Raw genomic sequence first — 16981 nt, 5'->3', positions numbered from 1 at the left:
AAAAAACACCATAATAAAACACACAAAAACAAAACAACAAAAACAAACACTGTACACACAGCTATCATTGTGTCCTTCCTTCTCTAAACAGACTGAATAAAAAAAAAAGAAGCATTGACTGTGACTGGTCACCAGAGTGACATAACTGGTCAGTCATGACCAGTAGTTACGTTACAGTAATGTAACTACTTTTTTCGGGTAAAAAGTAGTGTAACGCGCTACTACTGAAAATGTGGGAACGAAACGTAGTTCCTTTTTCAATTCGGCGCAACGTTACTTTTCCCAGGCATAGATTTGACAGCGACACTGCCTTCTCACAAGCTCTACACGGTACGTGACAGAGGCTGATAGCAGAGTAATCCTGGAAACCGAGAAGCAGCCAAAGCTAACTTTTTAGAGTGTTTTAAGCTTTGTGGCTTTTTGCTGGACGGAGCTCTGAGCCAGGCAGACACAAAGCTGACAACCTCACAGATGGATGCGGTGGAGATGGGCTCATACATACATGCAGCGGACCGCTGTGGACTTGTGTCGGTTGCACGGACACGCAAGGATTTCCAGAAAAGCGGCTGCGTGTGTCTACGACAATGCACCGACCATCGTGGCTGCGTGACCGGTACAAGTCGATACAGACATTACATACACAGATACGCTAACACCGTGTAATGCCGATGACCTGCCGATGTGCATTCAACCCGCGCTGGACTCGTTCATAATGCACCGTAGTTCAGACCCTTCACTGTTAAACCATAGATTGGCTTTATGGTCAAAGATGGTTTTTGTATAATGAACTTGAGTCTCTGCCAGAGACGCCTGCTTTTAAAAGCAACATAAAAGTAACGAGTAATGTAAAAAAGTTACTTTCCATAGGGGGTAACTAAGTAAAGTAACAGATTACTTTTTTAAGAAGTAATGAGCAAACACTACTTTTTAAAAGTAACTTCCCCAACACTGGTCATGTTGCTACAGCGATGGTCGGAATGGTGGTGGGGAGTGTGATAGCCACTCGCAGTACTTCCTCTCAGGAAGGGTGGACACTGTAGACTGACAATATCTGTGTGTGTGTGTGTGTGTGTGGAATTTGAGGAATTAAAACACTGATCCTATCAAGAACACACATAAGCGCGTACACATAATATTCTGTAATCATTTGTGTTATGACATCTGTTGAGATGATGCACATACACACGCATGGCTGCACACACAGTAGCATTGTAGATAAATGTGTGTATGTGTGTTTGTAGGTTTCTGGATTCCTTCAGGCTTAATGAGTAGACAGCTGGCAACAGGGCTCTATAATGCTGAAATTAAGTGTAGGTATTCATGCTTTATATTTAAAAATGAAAAATAGAAATAGAAATTTGCATCCACAAAATGGATAATAAAAAAAGACTTATTAATCCTTATATGAATGATTTTGCCCTAAACATGTCAAATGTTTAGTACACACTGTACATCTTTAGGCCTCATTAGACTCCCCTGAAATCAGTCAATTGCTTGTGTCTAAGTCACATTTAAAAGTCAATAAATCAAAACAGTTGATTGTTTTTTGGTTACGGTTTTAATTGTTAAACTGTTTTTTTTAATTTTGTATAGAAACCTTCATGTGATGAGTGAACAAGTCTACTGTAAATCCACACATGCTTTTTTAAAGTCTGGTCTGTAGTGCACTAAATCCCCTCTAATCTTTATCTTAATCTATACATGGAGAACTATTTATAGTTACAGATTGTCTGTACTTTTTGTGTGCTTGTGTATTTTCACTAAGTGTGCTAAGTGTTTATCTGCATTTGGACAACACTGTCATTCATATACATTTTGATGCCCTTAATACTGAATATTTCTCATTAGATATGTTTAAAAGCTCAAAATCCTATGAGGGGGGGAAAAGGGGTTGAAAATGTAATTTTGTCAGGGGCGAATTCCTCTTCATATAAGTCACAATGCTTTTATATATACATCCGATGAACAGGATTATATATAACATTGTATGTGTGAGCATGTAAGTGTGTGTTGTGCATCTTTATGTCTACAGAATAATGAATAATGTTCCTAGATGGATTTTCTTTGTCAGCTCCCCATCTGTCTACTCTCTGTGACATAACTGACCTAAAAAAGATCAGGTCTGAAAAACACAACCGTCTCACACTACAAGTCTGTATGAGCACTCACATATAACAACATCAAGTTACACTACACATGATGGGCACATTCTGATGTTTAATTGAGTGTTAACCAACAGTATCAATGTGTCTTTGTTAATATATTGATGTGACCTAAGAGTGCCCCTGGAATAAAGTGGTGAGGTCAATTTGATTGGAACCACAGTGGACTATTAGTCAATCAATGTTCTCCTCCCTTTGTGTTTTTGTCACTCTGCACCCACACACACGCACATGCGCGCACACACACACATACACACTCTCATGCCTCCTCTATTTTCCACCATATCAGCTAAATAATATTTAAAATAAAGTCAGTTTTATTGTAATTTTTTTTCTTTTCCCTCCCTCTCTCCTCTCTTCAGGCTAAAACTCTTCGGAAGTTGATTCAGCAGACGTTTAAGCAGGTAGCCAATCTCAACGATGAGCAGTGCATCCTGAAGTTCTTGGAGATACTTGCACCAATCTACCGCTATGACAAGGAGTGCTTCAAATGTGCTCTTGGGGTAAGTTTCTTTCATTCTTGCCTTCAGTCTCCGGTGTCCTGATGTACTCTGAAATCTCTGGTTAGTTGTGTTAGGCTGACACCTTTTGGTGTTATCAGGTCCTGCATGTATCCAAGATGTGGTGCTGTGCCACAGAGTGTCTTAACCCTTGTGTTGACTTTGGGTCAAATTGATCCGTTTTCAATTTTTGTTTTATATCAGAAAATATGGGACGTAGAAATAAGTGCTGGAAATGTGTAGAAGAAGAAATTTTACAATTTAAAACGTTGGAAAAAGCAAAAACAAAAAGTGAGAAAAAAGTGTGGAAAAAAAGGCCTCGAAAAAAGGTTGACGGGAAGACAACACAAGGGTTAAGTTATTTATACGATTTATGCCATGAGCTACAAATACTTTGATCTTGCTTTTTTGCTCTCTTCTTCTTTTAACTTGTATCCCTCCCCTTCTCTCTAATAGTCCAGCTGGGTGATCCAGGTAGAGTTAGCTATCGGGCCAGAGGAAGGGATCAGCTACCTCACTGACAAGGGATCAACGGTGAGTTCTTACCAAGACCACATCTTACTGCGCTGCCAGGTTTAAAGTAGGTTATAAATGACCTCTGCTTGTAATGTTCCATATAACGAAAATATTTTCAGCAAATGTTTTCTAGTCCACAAAAGTTAGCCATTTACTTGAAGTGAAAGTACAGGCTTGACTCCTCACTCGTTTGATTATATGAACGAATATGAATAGGATTAGCATAGTTAACATTACATTACGTGCCATTTAGCTGACGCTTTTATCCAAAGCGACTTCCAATTATGTGCTTACAACCTTGAAGGTACAAACTCCAGACAACAAGAAGTAAGTGCAAGTACATTAGCTTTAAATAAGCCAAACCACAAAGAGCCATATGACAGTTTTATTTATTTTTTATGAACCAAGTTGGAGTTGAAAGAGATGTGTAGGCTTTCGGCCATCCTGATGTCAACGGGGAGCTCATTCCACAATTTAGGAGCAAGGACAGCAAACAGTCGGGATTTTGTTGAGTGATTAGTTGGGACATGATTTATTTCCACTCTTTCTGTGTTCCTCTCTCTGTCCCCAGCCCACCCATCTAGCTAACTTTAATCAAGTTCAGTCCATCCAGTATTCTGCTATGGAGGAGAAGGACAGGAAAGGGATGCTACAGCTCAACGTAGCTGGAGCTGCTGAGGTACTACTACTCTGTCTGTCTGTCTGTCTGTCTCTTTGTCTAGATATCTAAATTTGCTCTACAGGTACATTTTGTTTTAAAGCATACCATGAAAAAGTTTAGACACTTTTTCTCAACCTTCCTCAAATTCAGGAAGTGAATTTCTACCTTTCCCAAAATTGATTTCAAAAAGACAAGAGGGTCTTTATGGAACTTATGTACTGAAATGCTGGAAATGTAGTTGTTTTTCCCCCACTCAAAAGCAAGTATCGGTGCAGAGAGAACAATTCTGTGGGCTAATTTTTCAAAGAGTTCAATCTTTGAAGCTATGAAAGGTACAGAAGAATGCAAGGTACAACCATTTTCTCACTCTGTTAGGATGACCACTTTGGACTCTAGTGGATACTAAAGAGCTACCATAAGCTGTAGCCTATCGTGGTGTATAGCTTGGCTACTTGGCCCTATGTGTGTCAGTGAGTGGCTGAGACTAATGGTTCTCCATGTAGAGATTCCACATCATGGTTCTACTCACAGAGGAAGGGTTTCATAAGACCCGCTGCTGTATTAGTGGAGTCTTTCTGTTTTATTTATTTATTTTATACTATTGGTTCTCTCTCTCTCTCTCTCTCTCTCTCTCTCTCTCTCTCTCTCTCTCTCTCTCTCTCTCTCTCTCACACTCACTCACACACACACTCACACACACAACAATACATGTACAAAAATACAAATACACATAAATACTGTGAGAGGCGTTTTCCCCTGACGTAAGAAGCAACTGGAAATCCCCACTGTGCTGTTATGTGTTAGTGTTTGTGTGAGTCTTTGGAGATGATGGCTCTTTGTAACAGGCCTGCCTCTGTGTGTGTGTGTGTGTGTGTGTGTGTGTGTGTGTGTGTGTGTGTGTGTGTGTGTGTGTGTGTGTGTGTGTGTGTGTGTGTGTGTGTGTGTGTGTGTGTGTGTGTTTTTGTGTGTGTGTGTGTGTGCAGCCTCTGACAGTTACGACAGCATCACTGACCATGGCAGAAAACTTGGCTGACTTGATTGATGGTTACTGTCGGCTCATCTCCATGGAAACTCATTCATTCATAGTCAGATTTCAGAAAGGTATGAATCTGTTGATCCCGACGTTCTATCCCGCCTCCTTAGTATTATGCAAAAAATATTAAAATACAACCCTGTACACACCATTCAAAGTGTTTACTTTTTTGTGCAAAAAATATACCATAAAAAAAGGGTTAAGAACAATTGTTAGCTCTAGATTTCACTGTTTGCTTTTAAGAAAAATCCATGAAAGTGCAATTTGCAACTGAACAGCTTCAGCAAATAGGGTTATGTCAATATAGACAATATTCTAAGAATATATGCCATCATAATGATAAAATAATAATTCAATAGAGTTCATATATTTTCAAAAAAATCCTAATGTATGATAATGTTCTTTTCAAACTTTACAGTAAATAAATCAAAATGTTTTTAGACACCACAGGAACCACCACAGGAACTCAATAAAGTGTGATTGATTTGTACTTATGGACTTTTACCTTATTCAGCAGAGCTTCCTAAAACATCGTTCATGCTGGCAAAATATCAAAAGCTTTTTGGGATTTGGACATTCATTGTGCTTTCACATTACTCATTCTGATCCTGATGATGTGTGTTTTTGTCCTCTAGAGGGAGAGAGAGCACTGCCTTCAATCCCAAAGTAAGTACCTGTCTCATTCTTATTATTGTTACAGTAAAATTTACATTATAAAAGTCTATAAAGTGTCTTATATCACAACTTTAAGTCATCAGATCTGTTTCATGCAAAGAAGATGTGTTTACCAGTCCTGTCACACAAATCTTAAATTTCTAAGAATTTTTTTTTTCATCCTTAGCAGTTTAAATAAATTCCATATCATTCTCAATGTTTTCTTATTACAGTTATGTGTTGGCATGTTGCCTGACTAATAAATCATTTGTTTATGCCAACATTAATGGCAAATAGCTATTAAAGTCATGACCATGTGTGCTTTTGGAGTGCAGCTCTGCTTCAAAATGAAAGTTGATCAGCCTCCTCGTCATTATCTGGGAAATCCTTTACACCACAGTTTTTTTAAACTGCTAGTTATTCCCCTGTTTAAGAAAGACAGTAAATCAGTCATTGGGACTTTCAAGGCAGCATCACTTTATCTATAGTTAGATTTATCTATAGTTAGACATAATCACTTTTCTGAGAAAAGTTGTTGCTACAATATTATCTAAGAATGCCAGTGAGCTTAAGTTCCTGTTTGACAGAGTCAGGCATTCTGACATTTTTAATAGGAAACTGCTTGTGTCATTGTTGAAAGTTTGTCAATCTGATAACAATTGACTTGCTTGGTATAGTAGTTTGGCAACTAAATTTAGGAACACATTGCAGAACAGGTGATGCCAAACAACACTATTCAGTGTTGAATGTTTCTCCTCAAACTCATGTAAAACTACAGGAGCTGACTCCTATGTACAAAGGCATCAATGGGAACGCTCGTCTGAGTACTTGCACTCATACTCAGCTTAACTGTAGAGCCAAGTGTGTGTTCATGGGTTGTGCTATTTTTTGTCTTTATTTTTTGAATATTATTATTATTATTATGTATTCTATCTTATTTATTATTAATTATTTATTATATTCTAGATGTGTGCTGTGTGTCTGATATTTTGCTGCTGTATCACAAAATTTTTCCCAATTTGGGATCAATAAAAGTCTCTATCTATCTATCTATCTATCTATCTATCTATCTATCTATCTACTATCTATCTATCTATCTATCTATCTATCTATCTATCTATCTATCTCCTAGTAAATAATGTAGCTAGAAACGTTTTGTATACTGGTGCAGTTGACAAATATTTATATTGTGGTTCATTAAGTACTGATGATGTTGGTTTTTAAGCTTTTGTTGTTAACGTTTTGTATCTCTCATCTCTAATATCTTGGTGTAGGGTTCAACACATGAATAATCAAGTAGTTGATTGACAGAAAATGAATTGTTAAGAATTGTGATAATGGATTTGGTTTTTCATGAAAAGATGCAAAACATTCACTGTTTACTGCTTTTCCATTATTTCACTTTAATATCTGGGAAATTAGGATGGGCTTTTTTCTTTTACTGTTTTCTGACTAAACAATTATTATTCTTATCGTAACAATAATTGACAGATTAACCTATAATGAAACTAATCTGTCTCTTGCAGTCCAGTGGTCTTACATTAACATGGCAGTTCAATATGTCCATAAATAAATGACATCAAAACTCTAAAAAGACCAATCAGTTTTGAAAAGGTTTCATGGCCAAACTATTTATCAATAATTGAGCCTGCATTTTGTTTTGGTTTTAGAAAAAGAGAAAAACTAAACTGGGACAACTTAATTCGAACCTTTTTATTGGGTTTTTGGCTCAGATCTGCAGGGCTGTAAAAAAATGTTTTTAAGGGGAAACACTGGTACTGTGGTACAACGTGGAGTTCATTCTGTGTGTTTATCTGTGACCAAAGAAGCTAGGATGTTGTGTGTTCACATTTCACTGTCACTTGATGACATTCAAACACAAACTTTCTACTTTACTTTCGGTCATTTCAACTCAAATCTCTCTTTTTTTTCTCCTCTCTCACTCTGTCTGTGGTCAAATAAGGAGATACGTTTAGGAGCCAAATATTTTCCACTTTGGGTTTTTAAACACTTGGGTAGTCTCCTCCTCTTTCTCTCCTTCCCTCACTCTAAGTTTCTTTTTGCTCTCTCTCTCTCTCTTTCTCTCTCTTTCTCTCTGCCTGTTATGGTCTGTGATGTAAAGATCGTAGTAGAGCTCAGAGCACACAGACAGAGAAACCACGGCAAAGGCAGAGACATCATTTAAACGAGTTTCAACAGGCTACAGTGCTCTTTTAGTGAGATCTGGCTTAAAAAGTCAATGATATGTTTTTTAAAGAGGCTTCAATTTGACCTAGGTATGTTCGTTTTGTCACATCAGAGTGTTAACCATGTTTGACTGTTGTGTGTAAATGTTGTCTAATTTGTTTCTTCTTCTTTAGAGTGTCCAATAATGAGAAAAAGTTAGAAGCAGTCAGGAGTGGAGTAAGAGCTATCTCTGTCTCAGGTAAGATAAAAGACACACACACACACACACACACACACACACACACACACACACACACACACACACACACACACACACACACACACACACACACACACACACACACACACACACACACACACACACTTACAAATGGACAGGTTTAGGAGCAAGATGAACACTGTCTGATAGCTTCCTTGGCTCCAACTACTGTCTTTCTTCCTCTCTCCATTTCCTCCAACATCTGTTTTCTCTCTCACTCATCTCATTGTTTTCTTCTCTGTCGGGACTGCCTCTCCCTCTCTCATCCCGTCCTCTCTGTTCCTGCTGTTTTTTGTTTACTTCCTCCTCTCCCCCTCGTCTTCCACACATCTCTCCTCTGTACTCACATCCATTCACCCTTTTTCTTTTTTTCCTCACACCCTGGTTTTCTTTCCTGCCTGATTGGCTGCAGACCTAGTGACATCGACGCCTCCTAAGCCAACCAAGGCGCGGCGTTTCCTCCTCCCCTTTGTCTTCTGTTCAGATTCGCCGCCCAATGGTATCCTCGGCTCTCATTGGACAGTTAGTGGAGGAGCGCGTCCACAAAATTGTGATGTGGCGGAATAATATGCCTGATTTGATGATCATACTTATTGGGTAATATTACATTGCAGTAAAGATGGTGTACAGAAAAACCTCCAGTGAAAGAAGCCTATTGATGAAATCTGAAACAAAATTGCATAATAATTGCGTAGTAATTGAGTTGTTTGAAGTATTATTTTGTCTTCCTAGGTTGATTTATAGCACTAATTTGGTCCAGAAAAGGTTAAAAAAAATATACTTTTTACCAAAATATTAACACCGTTTTAGTAAAAATGTTTTTGTGGATTTAATCACTTTTATCTGCTGCATCACAATCTCATTTTTAAGGATGCATTCTTCTACTAATCTGTCTTTGTCCTCAGTGCCTGGTTGCTTTGACTAATTCAGTTTTACACACACACACACACACACACACACACACACACACACACACACATACTCTGTGTTTCCTCTATGTTGATTTTGTAGTGGCGGCCCACCAAGGCAAAAGTTCTGCCACCACGGTATCAGAAATAGGGCTGTAGAAAAAAAATGTAGTTGCGGTTGCCTGCCGCTCACATTGCAATTTAACAACAAGTAGAACTATTCAGAGGTTATTGGGCCCGTCCAGTTTAACTCCACATACTGTTGTGGTGATGTAGTTTATTGTCAAAACATCACCGCGGTGGGTCCGTTCTAAGTGTAGACTTATTGTAGCTGTTAAGTGCCCTATAGTTCCTAAAAAAAATACAGTTCAATCACAACTGAAATGTGATCTGCCTCATTGTGTGTGAATAGAGGTGAATAAATATATTTGTGTTCCGTTTCATACATTGTGTTGACAGACCTGTCCCCACTGCTAAAAAAAATCCTAAAGGAAACACTGCACACTTCAACCACAGTAACTGCGTGTGTGGTGCTGCTTATAACCAAGCCAATGCTCTTTAAATCAGACTGGGAAACAAATGGAATTGTGCAGTACATTCTAACTAAGAAGAAACTCTTTAAACCCTGAGGCAGATGTGTTTTTCTTCCTATCACTAAACAGTTTTTACGTTTAACTTTCACATTTAAGAACAAGTATTTAGTTTTGAGACTACCTGCTGACAAAGGCAAAAGGCTTAAGATGGACATTTTCCATTTTCCTCTTTCTAAAAAATCTAACTTTCATTCAACAGAGCTATGTGACTGGAAATAGCCGGTGCTGACATACAGACTAAAATGTTTCTCTTAGTTCTAGGGTCTTAGTTCAGCACATGCCCTGCTGTTGAGTCACTATTTGGTTATTTTTAATCATTATTTTCAGTGTTTTATATCAGTCAAGTCACTCAAATGCTGTTGAGTGTTGTGAGTCTAATGAAATTCTCTCCATCTATTATATATAATGTGTTCTGTACCAAGTTAAATGGATGAGTAAGTGTCCTTGTGTCTCTGGCTTTGGCAGCTTTCCTCCTAAAGAAACAGGTAGCCATTGCAAGGATTTAAAGAAATAGCTGCATCCTCTGTCTGCCAACCATACATTAACTCTCCAACTTACAAATATTTACTGCGTGACGCAGACATCATACTTCATTAAAACCATACTGAAGTTCAAACACTGCCTTGCGTATTGCTGCCATTCCTTGCATTATTCATCTCACCTACATGTGTCTGCGCAGCAACAATGAAAGTTGTTAACCCTGCTTTTTAACCGGAGATATTTTAGAACTTTGCTAACTGCTTGCTGAGTGTTTGGCTTTGCAGATCCTGCAACATCAACGATGTTGTTTCAAGGCTTTTCATGCTCTAACCGCTCTCTCTTGTCTCTCCCTCTTTTCTCTCTGGCTCCTGGTTTTCTCTCTGTCCTTGCTGCTTTCTCTCTCTGTTCTCTTCCTCCTCTGCTGTCCTGTTTCCTGCATGCTCTCCTGGACCCCGCAGAAGATCTTAGTGGGGATGGTAAAGTTTTGCTGTTGTTTATCATTCTCTCTGTTGTCCCTTCTCTATAGTCCTCACTCCAACACACTGCAACCTCCTGGGAAAGGGTAGCGTGTGTGTGTTGGTGTGTGGGTTGATGTTTATGCATGCATTCCTAGATCTTTAACAATGGTGCTAAGTGTGTGCTGTATTATGAACATATAGAGTGATTTAAATAATTTATTTAATAGTTTCTTTAGCTAAATGTATTGTTTCTCATCTTTCTCAGTGATTGGAAACATTAATACATCACCAGTAGCTTTAATGAGTTTGATCCCTTAGTCCAGCTGGAGTGGTTTACTATTTTAGTATTGTGTTTTTAAGATGTTCGTGTCTATTTGTGATTTATTTATTTATTTATTTTAAAGGGGATTTTCAGAATTTTAAAGATGTCTGCTTTCAACCACCAGATACAAAAAAAGCAGAATTTGGAAATTAAGTGGTATTTCTCTTTAAAGGAACTTCTCCAAACCGTTCTCTCTCTCTATACACACACACACACACACACACACACACACACACACACACACGCAGTCATGCACACGTGTACTCTCATGCACACAGAGTGGAGTAGGGAGAGGTTTGCTGGATTCAAGAGCGGGTGCATTCCTTGCTATAATGGGCTAACTAGATCTCTCTCTCTCTCTCTCTCTCTCTCTCTCTTTCTCACTCTCTCTCTCACTCACACACACACACACACACATGCACACTATCACTCCACTGAAAACCGAATGAGACAGTTAGACCAGTCAAACTTAGAAAGGGTTGATTCTTTAGAACAAATCCCAAGCTATGTGAGTGAATATGCAGCAATACAAACAATGGACTTAACAGTACAAACTAAGAAATATGTTAAAAAAATCTTAATAGAACTTAAACAATTAAAGTAATCTGCAGATTTAAATGCAAACAAACAAATTTGGAAAAGGTTGAAGAAACGGTTTAAAATCAGCTGGACACAGTTTATCATTAAATATATGGAGACATTGACAAGCCTGGCTTCTGTTGCTGTTTTATTGAATAAACTACGCCTGATGAAAGCCACCATTTGTTGAAATGCTATGTTGTTTATGGTCATCTAATCTAATTTATCTAATAAAGCACATTTTAGTAGCAGCAACAGAGTCAGCAGAGCTGTTGCTTTTTATCCAGCTCCTATGAAGACATTTTTAGAGGTGCATTAAAGGCTTTCCTTTCCTCTCAAGTAAAACATAAATCATGCACAGCAATGGTTTGGCAAAAGTCATGCCTGTTTCATTAAACTTTTTCTAAACTCTTCTCATATTGGATATTTTACTGATAAAGTAATAGTAGTAAAAGTTACAACCTTAAAGTCTACAGTAATTCAATACACTTCTTTGCTTTCTTGCTGAGAGTTACATAAAAATATGAATACCTCTCTCATGTCATGACCGATAAATATGTAGCTGGAGCCTGCAGCTGGGATGTTAATGCCTTGAGTTTGGCTATACGCCGTCGCTATCTTGTTTTTTTGCAACTGGATGTGACGATTTCTAAGTAGCGGGTGGAGCTGGGGAGTATGATGCCAAGCCAGTGTTGTTTGTGGTTGCAATGGTGCTGCGCAAAGCTAAACGCTAAAGGGGGAAAGTTGCTGATTTTCAAACCTTTTGAAGCAAGTCAACCAATGGAGATTCACTGGTGGGTAAATGCGGACCTCCAGTTACTGCTTCCATTCATCTGCATGTATGGCAGAACAGGAAATCAGCAAACTTCCCCTTAAGTTAGCAGCTAACGCTAGCGGTAGCTAGCTAGCTTGGTTTGCATAATGCTAAACATGACATTTTTAATCGACCAAATGTTCCAATTAACTTCAGTAAAGTGAAAACATACAGTGAGAGGGTCAAAGTTAAATATTAAAACCTGGGCAACATCCAGAGACAAGTTCATGGCTATTTACAGTACACAGTGCCATGGTTAGCATTGCTTGGCCTCTGTCCTGATTGGCAGGTGTAGCCACGCCCTAAAGCATGCCCTGCTTTATCGTCAATTTTAAAATAAACATGACATAATTTACAAAATGAATATCGTGCTGTATTGTAGAAAACTTGAAAGTAGCGATTTAGGCCATAAACGCATTATGAAAATGTCTACTGAGAAGTAGTAATTTTCCCAAGGACTTCTATAGAAACTGGCTTCTTTTTGCAACCAGTGGAGTTGTCACTACCCGATGTAGTGCAGATGTGAGTTGCGCATGCATCACTTTGTGACAATGATCCCTGATGTCCGTTCTAGATTAGAGGCTGAAGTAGCCTACAAGAACCTGCTAATGAGAGACTTCTGTAATGTCAGTACAGTAAAAATGGACCTACATAACGAAGTTCGTTCACTACTGGCTACAAGTTAGCAATCAAACACAACAAAGGCTGTCACTTGAGTGGCGTTTTGAGCTAACGTTGGCAATCAAACAATCATAGATAGCTAAAACGTTTTTGAAATGATTTCCGTCTTCTGTTATTGTTTTTAATGAGAAAAGTTTATCATTTTATGGATTTCACAAATTTCAGTATGACACACCCACCTTGCGCCCACCTTGTGACACCTTGCTTGCAGCCAGATCTGGATCCCTTGGCGTTATGCCGTAAACCGTTTAAATCTGAGCATGCGACACTCACATCTGCACTCGACTCCCATTGGGTAGTGACAGTGTCACCCCCTGCTGCAAATTAGATAGAATGCAGGTTTAAGGCACTTCTGCAAAGGCTTCACTTTTCAGACCCGGTAGTTTGTCCATTGTTATTATACAGTCTATGCTTTTGGACAGAGTCTGGCTACAACCAGTAGCTGTTTCCCTCTGTCTCCTGTCTGTAGTTTTATATTTACTGTAAAGACATGAGGGTGGTATCGATCTTCTCATCTTACTTTGGCAAGGAATCGAATGTATGGCCTAATGTATTTCCCAAAATGTCGGAACTATTACTAACACTTTTCAGTCACCTTTACTACTATCCAGTGTATTATTTAGCCTGCCTTACATTAACAACTAAACGTCTAGCCAGAAGTGATTTCTTCGGCTTATTCTACATGGCTGACTATCTTGGGAAAATCAGCCACAGGCTTTAGAAAAGGATTTCCGATAAATTTAGGGACACGTTCCCAGAGAGCCTGATAAATCCTGGGCAGAGCTGTGAGGGTAGTGTTCAGGACAGCAGATGTTTGACTCTTGTTTCCAACAGCTGAGTCTGCACACTGATTTTATTTTAAACACCACCATCTGGTTAGGATAGACTCAGTCCATCTTTTCCTGCTGGCTCTTTTCTCTCCCTCTCTCTCTGCCTATCTGTCTGATTCTGCACAGATTTGATCCTAAACGTTACCATCTGCCTACATGACAGCTAGACCCACTATTTATTTCTCTTATTGTCACACTCTCTCTATTCTTGTATTCTTCCTCCTGGTTTTCCGTATATTTCATTTTCTGCTTGTCTCTTTCAAACTCTCTCTCCTATCTGTCTTGGTCTCTTCTCTTTTTCTTTTCCTCCATTCCTCCACCAACACCACAGTTATCCCCTGCAACCCAGCTGCTCTCACACAGACAGATATGCACAACACATGCTCAGCTGACACTCTCTGCCAAGTGTGTGTGTGTGCAGAGAGAGAGGGAGAGGAGCTACGTGGGTGTTGCTTTGCCCAGGAGTTGCTGAAACTCTGAGTTAGCTAGTTATTTCTTTGTTTTTTGTGCAAGTTTTGTTTTTTAATGCACACGTGTTTGTGTGTGTATCGGTGACCCCTTCATACCATAGGCACGGTAAACTGAACATGTGCACGATTTTACCATTGTTTGTGTATGTTATTTTCTACTTGCGTGCCTGTCTGTTTTTTTAAAAACTTTATTCTCTTGCTGTTTTTTTTTTTTACACCGTTTGTATTTCATGTTACAGAGACTGATGACTATGCTGAGATAGTTGATGAAGAGGACACATACACCATGCCCTCCAGTAAGTAACTGATTTAATCTTCTCTTTCGTCTAACATCTACTGACTAAAGTAATTTTTACTTAAGAAAATGAGCTTGTGTTGCACTGCAAGAGAACTAGATAATGACTGTTTCACTGTTATTCTTCTGTCAAATCCTTGCATTCTCAAATATTCATTTTGTTCTGCTATCTAATACGCCAAGTGTGGTGTGAATCTTTTCCAAGAAACACACTCACACAGGAAAAATCAGAGAAGTTACATCAAACCACTTTTGGTTAGGTAGTGGCTAATCAAATTCAAGCCAGTCTCAGTGTCTCATATAAACAGTGGAGACACCGGCTGGGGGTCAGAGAGGCTGCAGCTCATACTCTATAACTCCGGTTGGTCGGACACACATCACATCTGCCAAATTCATTCATATGTTACTCAAAACCCTGAATGTGCTGCTAAGTTTGGCGGAAGCCATGTGAGTGGTGGTTTTAAGCCTCTGTTCCAATACATTTCATGTGGATGTTTGGGCCAGTACAAAGTTGACAACTTTGAAAATGGACTGTGTTCTTCTTTCCTCCCACAGTCCTTTTCTATCTTTCTCTGTCTGGCTTTATTTCTTTGTGTCTTGCGCTTTGCTTTTTTTTGTTGGTCTTTCTGCGACTTCCTCTAAACAGACTTTCTGCAGACTTCTGACATATTTTCCTACTCTGTGCCTGAGTCTGTATGCGTGTCCATGTCATACTGTCTGCTGTATGTATACAATAAAGCTGTATTCCAGTAATGACTTTTAACCATTCTGTGGTAGTACTGTATTCATTCATTAAATTATTTATTAACTAAACATCAGGTAAATAATGAAATGGTTCAATTATCTGTGCCTGTTTACGTGTGTGTGTGTGTGTGTGTGTGTGTGTGTGTGTGTGTGTGTGTGTGTGTGTGTGTGTGTGTGTGTGTGTGTGTGTGTGTGTGTGTGTGTGTGTGTGTGTGTGTGTGTGTGTGTGTGTGTGTGTGCGTGCGTGCGTGCGTGCGTGCGTGCGTGCGTGCGTGCGTGTGTTTTCTGAGCTATTTTCAATCTTAAAGCAGCTGTCTGGCTCTCTCCCTCTTCATCTCTCTTTCTTCCTCTTTCTCCCACTGCCAACACAGTCAGCTATGGAGTAGTTGAAGGTAAAACTCCCTCTCTCTCGCTCTCTCTCTCTCACATTCTGTCCTACTGAAATGCCTTTAGATTTTACATTTTCGTTCATATTTTTCTTTACCGGGCACTAGACTGCGTTGTTATCAGCCTTCTTCATTAAAAACTAATTAGTGCAGCTTCCAGCAAGTTAGTTTGTTAATTTAAAAATAACAATTCCTGTTTATCTACATGAGTAACAGTGTCAATGATGCAACTCCAGTTAGGAACCAGTGTACACACGTTTTCTTTTAACATTAGTGTCTGGCAAAGAAAAATAAGATACCTATCCAGATTGTTGTTGACGTGTGGTTGTTGGTGATTTGTAGAGTGCTGTTGATTTGGGTCTTGTGTTGAAAATGAAAGGGCGGGCCAATCCCTAAACAATGCAAGATGTTACTTCATAAATAGTTTAATCAGAAGTCTCCCCAGACCTTTTGGGCTAAACAATCGCAGAGTATTATATATTGTTTATTGGCTTGGTTCTCATTTCACCATCATGTTGGTTATGACATTTTTATGTGTTTATTGGGATTTATTATCATTATCGTATGTTGTTTTTTTCCAGTCATCTTTGGATTAATTTGTGTTTGAAGCAATGATTAATTTCCTGCAAATACAATGCCGTATGGATTATTGCATTACATTTCTTTCTTATAATGGAATGTGTTTTGGTTATGCTGTTGTTTGTCTGTTGTTTGAGTCAAATTGGCGAACTTTGTTTAGCCCGACAAATACTTAAACTTGAACAGGATAAGTTCCTAATGGTCAGTGTCGTGCGTAAACCTTTTGAACTCATTATTTAGTGCATTTTTACTGCGTTGGTTGGCAGCTGACATGAATGCACCTCTTTAGAAATGTTTCATGACCTTTTTAACAAGGCAGAAATATTGATAACACATAAATGTCAAAGCATGTGGATGTCAGTTGCAAAAACTTTTTTGTTTAAATTCTTTTGGACATACATACTGAATATATAAAGTTTACTGCAGACATGGGGGACATATTGAATACACTTCAGATCCATCAGATTTTTATGAACCTTACATTTTGCCTGTTAAATGGGTTTACTGTATGCTGGTGTGTTTTTAATTTTGTGTGGTAGTGTGCATGTCAAGGCATGTCGAGTTAGAGGTGTTAGGGGGAGGGAATATAATCTGAATGTGCAAACCTGGGTCGAAAGGTCTTTTTTGTTTATTATTAATGGTTTATTCTAGTCTAATCTGATTGCCAGTGAGTGGGGTTCACCAAAATGGACGATCATTTGACAGCCAATAAAGTTAGAAATCATTTCAAAGTAACTTTCTGTGAAAAAAATGATGACCTGATAACATCCAAATTGTCTTGTCCTGGTAAACCCCATCCATGTGGTCTGAGTTAAGCATGTCAAATGTGATGGGTCATGTTTCCAGTATATAAAAAAAGCAGGTAAACGT

The 16981-nt window shown here is 38.7% G+C and overlaps 1 protein-coding gene across 17 annotated transcripts in view; it reads left to right on the top strand.

Annotated features, from left to right (window-relative positions):
- ptk2aa (protein tyrosine kinase 2aa) overlaps window positions 1-16981 on the top strand; it is a 71475-nt gene that overhangs the window by 36564 nt on the left and 17930 nt on the right. For 6 of the 17 annotated variants that reach the window (XM_039819331.1, XM_039819330.1, XM_039819325.1 and 3 more), the window contains 10 exons: window positions 2525-2665; window positions 3119-3196; window positions 3750-3857; window positions 4823-4940; window positions 5508-5538; window positions 7887-7951; window positions 8385-8471; window positions 10412-10429; window positions 14347-14403; window positions 15518-15538. In XM_039819331.1, the coding sequence (XP_039675265.1) occupies window positions 2525-2665; window positions 3119-3196; window positions 3750-3857; window positions 4823-4940; window positions 5508-5538; window positions 7887-7951; window positions 8385-8471; window positions 10412-10429; window positions 14347-14403; window positions 15518-15538 (724 nt within the window). Of the gene's footprint in view, window positions 1-2524; window positions 2666-3118; window positions 3197-3749; window positions 3858-4822; window positions 4941-5507; window positions 5539-7410; window positions 7803-7886; window positions 7952-8384; window positions 8472-10411; window positions 10430-13204; window positions 14214-14346; window positions 14404-15517; window positions 15539-16981 lie in introns of those variants that run through there. The other 11 variants (XM_039819338.1, XM_039819339.1, XM_039819329.1 and 8 more) reach the window with 8 other exon arrangements.

Source organism: Perca fluviatilis, chromosome 13 (genome assembly GCF_010015445.1).
Source record: "Perca fluviatilis chromosome 13, GENO_Pfluv_1.0, whole genome shotgun sequence".
Classification (NCBI taxonomy): domain Eukaryota; kingdom Metazoa; phylum Chordata; class Actinopteri; order Perciformes; family Percidae; genus Perca; species Perca fluviatilis.
This window is presented reverse-complemented; position numbering and strand designations above follow the sequence as displayed.